The sequence below is a fragment of the Quercus lobata genome, chromosome 3 (assembly GCF_001633185.2).
Source record: "Quercus lobata isolate SW786 chromosome 3, ValleyOak3.0 Primary Assembly, whole genome shotgun sequence".
NCBI lineage: Eukaryota > Viridiplantae > Streptophyta > Magnoliopsida > Fagales > Fagaceae > Quercus > Quercus lobata.
In genome coordinates, this window is record NC_044906.1 from 69031562 (window position 1) to 69043338 (window position 11777).

The 11777-nt window shown below is 33.4% G+C and overlaps 1 protein-coding gene and 2 long non-coding RNA genes across 5 annotated transcripts; all 3 read left to right on the forward strand.

Annotated features, from left to right (window-relative positions):
- Positions 1-1485: 1485 nt before the first annotated feature.
- On the forward strand, positions 1486-4089 carry LOC115981344 (putative disease resistance protein RGA1). Its single transcript, XM_031103494.1, has 3 exons — positions 1486-1820; positions 1961-2926; positions 3393-4089. The coding sequence occupies exons 1-3, from the start codon at positions 1486-1488 to the stop codon at positions 4087-4089; spliced, it is 1998 nt and encodes a 665-aa protein (XP_030959354.1).
- A 115-nt stretch (positions 4090-4204) lies between these two features.
- Positions 4205-7574, forward strand: LOC115982316. Of its 3 annotated transcripts, none has more exons than XR_004089594.1 (6): positions 4205-4366; positions 4713-4908; positions 5443-5636; positions 5818-5948; positions 6722-7119; positions 7214-7574. It is a non-coding gene; the product is annotated as an uncharacterized LOC115982316 (long non-coding RNA). The 3 variants fall into 3 exon arrangements; XR_004089595.1 differs by having other exon boundaries at positions 7246-7574; XR_004089593.1 differs by lacking the exon at positions 7214-7574 and having other exon boundaries at positions 4216-4366; positions 6722-7193.
- A 34-nt stretch (positions 7575-7608) lies between these two features.
- Positions 7609-8522, forward strand: LOC115982317. Its single transcript, XR_004089596.1, has 3 exons — positions 7609-7870; positions 8017-8241; positions 8340-8522. It is a non-coding gene; the product is annotated as an uncharacterized LOC115982317 (long non-coding RNA).
- Positions 8523-11777: the final 3255 nt, after the last annotated feature.

An 11777-nucleotide genomic window follows, 5' to 3' on the forward strand; every position in this document is an offset into this window, starting at 1 on the left:
AAGATAGATTCCTGGATAAATGGTACAAATTGTTGTCCATGGAATAGGGTCACGTGTGATAAATGTGACCATCATGTCATTGCACTACAAAAAAAAAAAAAAATAATAAATAAATACAATATGTATAAAATAAATAAATTACAACTAGTTACGTATAGAAAATATTAAATTATATGTACAAATAATTTAAAAAATATATATACACACACATTTGGGATCAGGGTGAGAAAAACTTGTCCCTGTCCTATTATCTCTTTGGGGTGGAAAAAAATTGTGCAAGACATGATAGGTTAGGCGGGGTAAGATGTTAATTCCAAGGAAAAAATTGGCCTCTACCCTTTTTGGGCAAAATAAATAGCATTCTACCTCTTTTTCCAAACTAATTAGGGAAATATCCCTCTTTTAAAAATCGACTTTCTCAAAATCGAGTTAAAAAAAAAATCTAGAGCCCTATAGTAGTGTTTTAAGGAGCTTATAGTGATGTTTTAATGACCTATAGTGGTGTTTTGTAACTCGATCTCCATGAAGTTGAGTTACATGCAATTTTTTTACCTATAACTCGATTTCATGGAGTTTGAGTTAAAAAAAAGACACTATAGGTCTTTAAAAACGTCACTATAGGTCTTTTAAAATGTCACTATAGGACTTAACTCGATTTTGAGAAAGTTGATTTTTAAAAGAGTTGCATTTCCCTAATTAGTTTGGGAAAAGGGTAGAATGCTATTTATTTTGCCCGAAAAGGGCAGAAGCCAATTTTGTCCTTAATTCCAAGTTCCAACCTTAATCCAAGTGCACACTAAATGAAATAATTTGAAACTAAATTGGTTTTAAAAAATACCATTGAATTTGACTGGTGGCCTTCATATTAAATTTAAAATTTTAAAATGTATTTTTTTACATTTTTGTGAAAGAAAATTAATTTTTTCTTCTTACGGTCAGATACAGAAAAAAAAAAAAAAAAATGTTGTTTCCAAGTTAATTTCTCTATGTTCCATTTACACATATATTCCCTTTTTCTTTTATTACTTACTGAAATATTTTGTTTCAGTGGCAATTTGCAACGGTCACTGTAATGACCAAAAGGCTTAGGTTTAAATTGAAATTGATTTAAAACTTTAGGGTTTAATTAGAATTTGTAAAACTATAAAGTTTAATTTGGAATATACCTTAGAAGTGTAGAGTTGATTTATAACTTGCGAAAGTACACGGTTTAATATTGAACGTCATTCTTAATGTGGCAAGGGAGAGAGAATAAAAAAACGCTGAAAAGATATTTTAAAATGTATACTTTGCTTCATCAAAAAGAAAATGTATACTTTGCTTAGAAAATTTGTAAAGCAATGTGCGCGTAAAATAATATCTTTTCCACTCCTGCCTAAAACTACTACAAAAGAAACCGGGAACATTCACAAGCACACTCGCTAAACACTTTATGTTTCTTTCTTGTGTTGTTCAATCCAACTTTACTTTCATTCTCCGTTAGCTATGGCTGATACACTACTCATTGATCTCTTCAAGCAATTGGGTTCAATCGCTGTTCAGCTTGCTAAGCAAGAGATCAACTTGCTAGTTGGCGTTGATGAAGAAGTTCAAAAGCTTCAAGACAGGCTCGGAATGATCAAGGCAATGCTGGACGATGCAGAGGAAAGACATGCTGTGAAGCAGCGTACTGAGAAGCTTTGGTTAGAGAAGCTCCAAATCAGTACTATGAGATGGATGACATCTTGGACACGTGGAACACTGCAAGGATCAGAGCAGAGATTGAGAGAGAAGAAGGAAAACCAGCTGATACTAACGCTCCTGTTGTTGTCAAGAAGAAGGTATGCTCCTTCGTCCCATCTTCATCATGTTGTTTTAACCTTCCTCTGCGTCATGATGTTGGTCACATGATAAGAAAACTGAATGAAAAGTTAGATATGATTGTCAAAGACAAAGCAACCTATGGGACTGACTTTAATAGGCAACCTGACGTAGTTGAGCGACCAACAACTACGTCCTTTGTGGATGTGTCCAATATAATTGGCCGTGATATCTATTGGGATGAACTACTAAGAAGCCTATTAAGTGTGGGTAGTCTAGAAGAAAGAAATTCTTATTGTGTCATCTCTTTAGTGGGTTTGGGCGGTATTGGAAAAACAACTCTTGCCCAACTAGCCTACAATCATCCCGAAGTGCAAGACCATTTTCAAAAAAGAATGTGGGTTTGTATTTCTGATCCTTTCGATCAGTGCAAGGTTGCCAAAGCAATCATTAAGGAGGTTGACCCTGAACATGGACCTCTTGATAATATCGAATTGCAATCTCTCTTGTGTAAAATTCATGATTTGATTAAGGACAAGAAGTTCTTTCTTGTCTTGGATGACGTGTGGATTGAAGACTTCGAAAAATGGGAGCCATTCAAATCTGCTCTAAAAAATGGTGTCCATGGTAGTAGAATTCTAGCAACCACACGTAATCAAATAGTTGCGAACATGATGGAGAGTGCCCTCACTATAAATTTGGAGGTATTGTCTGATGAAGACTGCTGGTTGATTTTCAGTAAAATAGCATTTTCTAATGAGGAGGAACTCAAGTATCTAGAAGATCTTGGTAGAAAACTAGCAATTAAGTGTAATGGCTTACCGCTCGTTGCAAAGACTCTAGGTAGCCTCATGCATAACAAAAGAAATAGAGAACAATGGAATAAGATTTTAGATAGTCATATGTGGGAATTAGAAGATATTGAAAAAGGCCTTTTGGCACCATTGTTATTAAGTTATTATGAACTACCCTCAACAATGAGACGTTGTTTCTCATATTGTGCTATCTTTTCAAAAGATTATCTCTTTTCTAGAGATAAATTGGTCCTCCATTGGATGGCACAAGGATATGTTGAGTCAAAGGAAAATATGGAGATGGAAGTCATAGCGGAAGAATACTTTGAAAAGTTAGCCATGCGTTCTTTCTTCCAAGATTTCGAGAGACATGAAAATAGTGATGACAAGATAATAGGTTGCAAAATGCATGATATAGTGCATGACTTTGCCCAATTAATGGCAAAAAATGATTCATTCGAAATTGATGGTTATAAGAAGTTGGAGAGAGATTGACAAAGTGCTCATCATTTACATTTAAAAATTTCAAAAGAAATGCAATGCCTCGAATTCATCTATCGTGCAATAAATCTACGCACTCTCTTTCTTCTTTCGCATGAAAGGGATTATGAGTTTGAGATGCTCCTATCAAACTCATTCCATCATTTTAGATGTTTACGAACATTAATTTTGGATTGTCCAATTGAGAAACTTCCAGATGCAGTGGAAAATTTGATACATTTGGAATGTTTATATAAAAGAATTGCCTGAAACCCTGTGTAATCTTTATAATTTACAAACTTTGTATATTGAGAACAGTTATGGTTTAGAGAAATTACCACAGGGGATGAGTAAACTAATTAACTTAAGACATCTTATATTTGATCAAAATAGTCATTTGGTATTTCCAAAAGGGGTTGGGAAATTAATTGATCTTAGAACATTATGGGTATTCAACATAGGTGATAAGGATGATAGAGAAGGATGTAAATTTGGAGAATTAAAAAATTTGAATCAGCTTCAAGGGACTCTTAGAATAAATGGGTTGGAAAATGTGGTAGATGTAGGTGAGGTTCAGAATGCACAATTGAAGAAGAAAATACATCTCCGTGGTTTAGTGCTATGGTTTAGCCCTCTAGATTCACTCGAAGATGAAGAGGATATAAGAAGAATGGAGAATGACATATTAGTATTGAATGCCTTAGAGCCACCTCCACACTTGCAAGATTTAGAAATTGGAGGCTACATGGGCAACATAATTTATCCTAATTGGATGATGTCGTGTACCACACTGAAAAGGCTTCAACTTCTAAGGTGCGTAAAGTTAGAGCATTTGCCTTCTTTGGGGCAGTTGCCATTCCTTGAAGTATTAAAGATATCATGGCTTCTTAATGCGAAGAAGGTGGGAGATGAATTTCTGGGAATAGAAGATTCCAAAAACAAGAAAGACTACGACATCATATTCCCAAACCTGAAATCTCTCGAATTTTGGGATTTGTACAACTGGGAAGAATGATTGGGATGGGAGAAACGGGAGAAGAAGAAGAAGAAAAGGATAATGGTATTGTTACAAATCCGATATTAAATATTAATAAAAATAATGCCACGTCTTCAGTCCTTGAAAATTTTTAGATGCTATGGGCTAAAGTCTCTGCCAAACTACTTGAAGAATTCTGGGATTGAGCTCAAAGAACGTTACCAAAAAGGGTCCAGAGAGTATTGGCACTTCCCAAACATCATATTGATTGGAAGTAATGGCACGTCTTCACATTGATTCAAACAGTCTTTCAGAGGTAACTCTCCTTCTTTTCTTTCTTCTTCTTCTTTTATTTTATTTTTGCATTGCAAATATATCAATTAAATATAAATATATGTATTGGATTGTGCAAACAGTTGGAAGTTTAGTTTACTCTAACTCTCTTCCACTCAATGCCAACTTCTACACGTGCATTTATTTATTTATTAAATATATCAATTTAATATATAAGTACATGGGTTTTTATTAAATTTTATATTTCTTGTTAATTTTTTGGTTTAATATTATATGGGTTCATTGTGGGTTTTGTTGATTTTCAATATTTTAAACTAAATCTAACATAACTCGTTACTCATAAGCTTTTCTATTGGACGTGCATGTAGACTGTTGATAATCAACACTATGAATTTGGACCACAAATCAATGACAAAGATGATGTTGGGGCTGGCTCGGCTGAGTGTGTGGTGGATGAACGAGTGGAAGTAGACAATGATGAGGGCCTGGAGATCTGTGAAGTAGACAGATAATAAGAGCAAGGTATTGAAGTGGACAAGATTTTTGAAGACCACAAAGGAGGAGGTAAGTAATAATTATACAGTCGTTCATCAAAAAAGAAAAAATGAAAAATAATAATGATGTAGTCATTAAAACTATAGTAACTATTTATTGAATTTTTGTGTGTGCGTGTGTGATCATGCTTTAGCCACAGGTAAAATTTGTTTGAATGATGATGGTGAGAGAGAAGAAGGATATCAAGCCTCTGTTATAAATCACATACACACTCCCACCAAACATTCTATCTCCTATGCCCACTATTTGCAAATCTAAAATACATTTTCTTCTTTCTAAGTATTCATAAACTGATTTTCTTTTTAAAAAATTTTGATCATGACCCTCTTTGGTCTAATTGGTTATAAATAAGAGTGTTTTGATTTTTGGGCATGTAATTCCACATTAACTAGTAACCAGTAAGTGTTATGCTTATATTTGATTCCTCTTATTCATTTATGTTTTAATATGATATATCAAGATGGATCTTGCAGATTTCATTGATTTTGGGGATTTGGACTAATCTGACATAACTCATTATATGTTGTTCTTTTGGGCATGTAGCTGGTGGATGACAAAAATTGAGGACCTGGTTTTTTTGAGTAATCATTGTGAGAGAGGAGGAATTTAAAAGCCTCTTTTGTGGATGTTTGAGGGTGGTTTTGGCCCTCTCTCTTTTGCTTCATTTGTCCACTCTTGCCTCTGAATCAAAACAAATAAACCCTCCCTCCAACCATCTCCCTTGCAACACTCTTCAGGTATTTGATCTAATCCTAATTTCAAGTCCATGTTTTCATCACACCCAGCATATTACTTGATCATGGCGGAAGAGCTTGGCATGAAGACCATAAATATTAATGACAACATCAAGTCCCTAAAATACTGTTGTTAATTTAAACCCATATTTTAAACTTAATGGTTGTCAATTCAATTTTTTAGCTCTGGAGGCTTTTAGCTATATGATGACATGTGAAATTACAATACCTGTTGGTGTATCTGGTGCACTTTTTGTACTATTGGGAGCCATGGTTTCTAAGCTTTTCACTAATTGGACAATCTATGCAAATGAGGTAACATTTTTTTTAATAAGTATATAATGTAACATTTTATTTTTGCTCTTTATGTCTTTGGCTAGTAATAGTGATGACTCGAAGCTGAGGTTTTATTAGATTAACCTAAACTTATATACTCTTAATTTGTGTGAATAGGTCTTTTCTTCTAAATATTTAGTGTGCAACACTTGTAACTCTCATGCTCATTATAGCCAAAAATTTTCCCTCGGATTTCTACCTCATGTGGACAATACAGCTCATATTGAAGAATTCCTGACAGGATTTCCCCTTGGCTTAGATATGTAATACACAAAAAAATTCCTCCAAGATAAGAAATAAGGCAGAAATCCAGACATAAGTGTTATCAATACCTTTTATAGCATTAATGCTTTAGTACTCTTAATTCATGAGTAATTAACTTGAACTTTCTCAGCATTCAAACACCATAAATATTTAAAACTTAATAGTTGTCAATTCAATTTTTTAATGAAGATGTTGTATAGGTGAAGTGAATGTTGATTCTTTTTGAATTAATCTCTTATTTTTGTGATTTTGTTGGTAAAACTAAGCACATATTACTGAACAGAATGATTATCCCAAATCTATTCAATAAAACAATTCTATCACTATTTCTTTGTGCCCAACTGCAATGAACTTATGAGATTGTCTATAACACCTGGCTAGTACACAAATTCTATAACACTTAACACCCTGCTAGTTTATAAAATCTTTAACACTACATGGGAATGATATATTGGTGTTTTTGACTAGAGAAGATTTTGAACTTGAAGGGAAGGTTTTGATGGAGTATGGGAGTGGGATTTGCCCATTACAAACTAGCCTTGTATTGAGCAGCAAGCAAACTGTTTGAACCTAGTCTAAACAGGTTAAGGAAAGATGTGTTGGCCAAGGATGAATCAGAAAGTCAAAAACCTCTTTGGCTATTAATGGTACTATAAAGTTTGTTCTATGGTATTTAAATCTTTCAGTTGTAACTTTTTCCATAGTTCTCTTTGGCCTTGTATACTTATAAATTACTCCACAATTTTCTTTGGCCTTGTATACTTATAAGTTATATTGAACAAATGTCAGGAATCCTTACTTGACCATCATTCGTCAGTCCAGGGTGCTACATGGGGCACAACCATCTGGCAGCTAAGAACCTAGTCAATTAGAATTCTCATTAATGGTCTTACATCTTTCTAACACATTTCTCTTCCATAAATATGTTAGAACTTAAAGTAGCTTCATCTAAATCTTGTGGCTAAATTAAATTCATACAGGATTTATAGCATTGTATGCTAATTTTGATTAGGACTTGTGCTTGAAGGAGCTAGTGGAGAATTTGGAAATAAGCTACCATAGGATGTAAGTCTATATATCTTAAAAATCAAGGTATGGATGTTAGGGTGTATTCTCTTGCTTTGTTGCTAAATGTGTTGTTTGTCATGCCTAGCAATTGTGAGCAGATCACCTTTGAAAGTTAGTATAGGAAGAATTTGAAGAGGAGCATTTGTGTAGTAACTAATACAACTTTAAGGCTTGGCTTTGTAGTTGGCAATATGCATACTTGTAAGTACTTCAATGACTGGTTATCAGGTTTATCATTATAGGAATAGGTTGAGGTTTCAAATGTAACAGAAAAATTTGTTTGTACAAGTGCATGCTTCTGTTAAATTTCAATTTTCTAATCATTAATCACCTCAGTTAACATTGCAGGTGAAAGAAGTGCTAGAGTGTTAATAATTTCAATCTGCCAGTGGTATATGAATGCTTTCGTTCATCATCACTTGGTGATTCTCCAAATAGCTTTGAAGGCTTTTAGTTGTATGATGACATGTGAAATTACAATATTAGTTGGCGCATCTGGTGCACTTAGTGTACTATTGGGAGCCATGGTTTCTAAGCTTTTCACTAATTGGAAAATCTAAGCAAATAAGGTAACATTTCCTTTTTGCTATTTATGTCTTTGGCTAGTAATAGTGACAGACTGAAACTCAAAGCTATGGTTTTATTTGATTACCTGAAAATTATATACTCTTAATTTGTGAGAATAGTTCTTGACTCCTAAATATTTTGCGTGCAGCACTTGTAACTCTCGTGCTCATTATAGCCATAAATTTGCCCCTTGGATTTCTACCACATGTGGACAATTCAGCTCATATTGAAGGATTCTTGTCAGGATTTCCAACTGGCTTGGATGTGTAAGCCACAAATAAATTCCTTCAGTATAGGAAATAAAGCAGAAATCCAAGCACAAGTGTTATCAATTCCTTTATAGGATTACAGCTTTAGTCCTTTTAGTTCTTGGGTAATTAACTTTAACTCTCTCTACATTCTTAACTTCTAGTTTAAGTATCTACCATGGAAATGTGATCCAGCCCTGACTAACCTTTTTCTTTTCTTTAGTTTTGTCATCCTCGAAGAAATTGGCAGATATGCATATGGATGCATTGAGCTATTTAATGGTCAGAAGCCATATAGCCATATGGTCTAGCTTTCTGGAGCATCAATCAACAGAATGATTATGTCAGTTTTTTTGCCTATTCTTCAAGCTTTACATGTATAACAAAACTATTATTGTATGTATGCTTACTGTGACAAAGGATTTTGGCAGTTTACACCTCCCATTGTCGGCTTTTGCTTGCAGTTTTTGTTGTTGTTTCTTTTATGCTCATGGCCTGGGTCTTTAAACACTAGTATTGAACAAATGCATTGTACAAACACTTAGGATTGAAATAGTAAAGCAACACATCAAAATATATAAAGGAAAATCCAATTAGGGATTGTACATTTTATTTAAATATTTTATTCCAATCTCATAGTATTTTTCACATGCATCATTTTCATTCCTAAGATCCATTGTATTTCTAAAAAAATTAATGCAACACAAGGAGTGACATTAATCTACCGCAATATATAGGCACACCTTGAAAATTTCTTAAAACTCTTTCAAATTCCTAAAGTCTATAGTTGCTTCAATTAGGCACACCTTGTACATGTGTTAATGGTCTATTTTTAGATTTCTACAGCCTATTGTTTCCATGCTCTAGAAACCTTAAGATTCCAAAGATTTTCAATCTGATTACTCAATAGGGAATAATACACATTTTATAGCCCATTCAGAATCTACACAATACAGACTTAATTAATGCAGTAGTCTTCTAATCATAAGTAAGACTTGACATCAAAACAAAACCATTAGTAGATAAAGTTAATTACAAGTGAAACCATTAGTATAGAAAAGCTAACATATCTTTTTCCACTTTATGAAACAAAGTCTAACAAGATACATTGCTAAATTTAACATAGAACTGTCTGTTTCACATGGAACAATAACTCGCTAGTACTAAAATTCTAGAACACTTAATGCCCTGCTAGTTTATAAAATTTTTAACACTACATGGGGATGATATATTGGTGTTTTTTACTAGAGAGGATGTTGAACTTGTAGGGTAGGTTTTGATGGAGTATGGGAGTGGGATTTGTCTGGGTTGGTGATTTGCCTATTACAAGCCAACCTACTATTGAGCAACAAGCAGACTGTTTGAATCTAGTACAAAGAGTTTGAGAAAGATGTGTTGGCCAAGGATGGAGTAGAAAATCAAAAACCCGATTGGCTATTAATGGTAGTATAAAGTTTGTTCTTTAATATTTAAATCTTTCAGTTGTAACTCTATCCACCTTTCTCTATGGCCTTTTATACTTATAAGTTATATCTGAAAACCTTAAATTACCATCATTGGTCAATCCAGGGTGCTACGCGGGGCATAGCCATTTGGCACCTAAGAACCAAGTTAATTAGTATTATCATTAATGGTCTTATATCTTTCCGACACATTTCTCTTCAATTAATGTTTCTTGATCAAATCAGTTAATTTATAAAGAGAAGTTAAATTAGCTTCACCTAAATTTTGTGGCTGAATTAAATTCATGCAGGATTTATAGCATTGTATGCTAATTTTGATGAGGACTTGTGCTTGATTCCAATATGCTAATATGGTAGCAATTGGATGTTAGCCAATTGGGTTGATGGTTGGGAGATGAAGAGTTGAGAGAAGGTGGAAAGACAATGGATGAGAAAACCCTTCACAAATAAGTACGGAAAAAAAATAAAGGTTAACAATGATAGGATCTAACATGCTGAATTAATGAACGATGTCTTGAAGAGAGTCTCTTGTGACAGCTCTATGTGGAAATTGTAGAAAGGATATGCTGCTTGCCAGAACCTCATATTCTCCCGCATAAGGTCTCTGCTTTTATATATATATTGATTGATTGATTTGACACAATTAGACAAAACCCAGTTGGCTACTGCCATTAATTTGCTAATTGTCAATTTATTATGGTTTTTTAAGGAAGTTTTAGGAAAATGAAATGTGAATATATCAAACACTCATTTTAGGAATTTCGATTTTAGATTGTAGAATTGATTTGTCATTTGTATGTGTTATCTATTGCTTTGAATATATATACTTAAGATTTGATATACTAATCAATCAATATCTATATCTATACAACGTTTTCAGACCTAAACCGTTCATTGAACCGTAAAAGAGAGAGGTTCAAGGTTTTTAAGTTCGAACCGAGGTTGAACTAGGGTCGAATTGTGATGACTCCATAATTAATTTAATAATTATTTAAATATAAATAAATATATTAAATTAGTATAAATAGAAAAATTAAATTAAATGACCCAATTAAATATAGAAATCTATCTTTCAAATATATTTTTTATATCATAACTTTCATAGGACAAATAAGAAATATCATATCCTAAGCATACATAGATATAATATTTCTTTATTTATTTATATGTTGATTAGTTAAACTCGTGATAGTAATATTGTAATAATATAGGAATTAGAAGGACACTTAGTAATTTTAAATTAAAATAATTATTTAATAATTATTATGTACTTTATTGTATCCGTTGACTCACTATTTTTCCTCTACCATTCAAACTTTGCTACATAATAATTGTCACAAAAAAGTTGTGAAATATTTTGTAACACTATTTTTTCATTAAAAAAAATTGTAAATATTAACTAAAAGTACTTATAATATTTTATTTGTTACTTATCAATCCATCAATAGTCACATCACGGGCTCAAAGCTGCAAATCTAATGGCTGTAACATTTTACTAATTTCAAAAATCAAAAGTTTTCTTCTTTCCCAATGCCAAGTCACATGAAGGGGCTTTGGAAACATAAAAAAGAATTCAAAACAAACCCAAACAAAGAGAAGGTGAGAAAGCACAGCAATGGAGACAAAATGAAGAAAGAGAAGGAGGAAAAGAAGAAAGAAGAAGAAATAGAAGCAGAAGACAAAGATGAAAGCTGTGACTGGCGATCTGTGCTGGGTTGCTAACTTGCTGTTTCAACTTCACACAGCCCTTACTTTGTCATCTTCTTCTTCTCAGTTTTGTTTTTCCTCACAAATCTTTTGGTTCCAGATTTGGAAAAAGTCTGATGCATGCTGGCCAAGCGGTCTAATCATCCAGAATTTAAAGCTTTTTTTTTTAGGTTCAGATTCAAAGGGAAGTAGGGAACCGTGAGAAGCAGTCTGATCACAGTTCTCAGAACCGTGAGGTCCAACCGCGGTTTGCACGGGTCCCTGCTTTTTTCCCATAAAGTGGTTATTGAGGCTAAAAGAACCACAAAAATGAGCGGTTCAAGGTTTTCCCTGTCGGATCGTACGGTCCGGTCTGGGTTTCAAAACTGTGTATCTATACAAAAGCTATCTTTTGGTACTTTCAAAATTTGAATTCTTCGCTTACAATTGGTTGAGTTAAGATTGTGAGATTTTTCTTTTCTTTTTTTTTTTTTTTTTGCTATTTTCTTTTA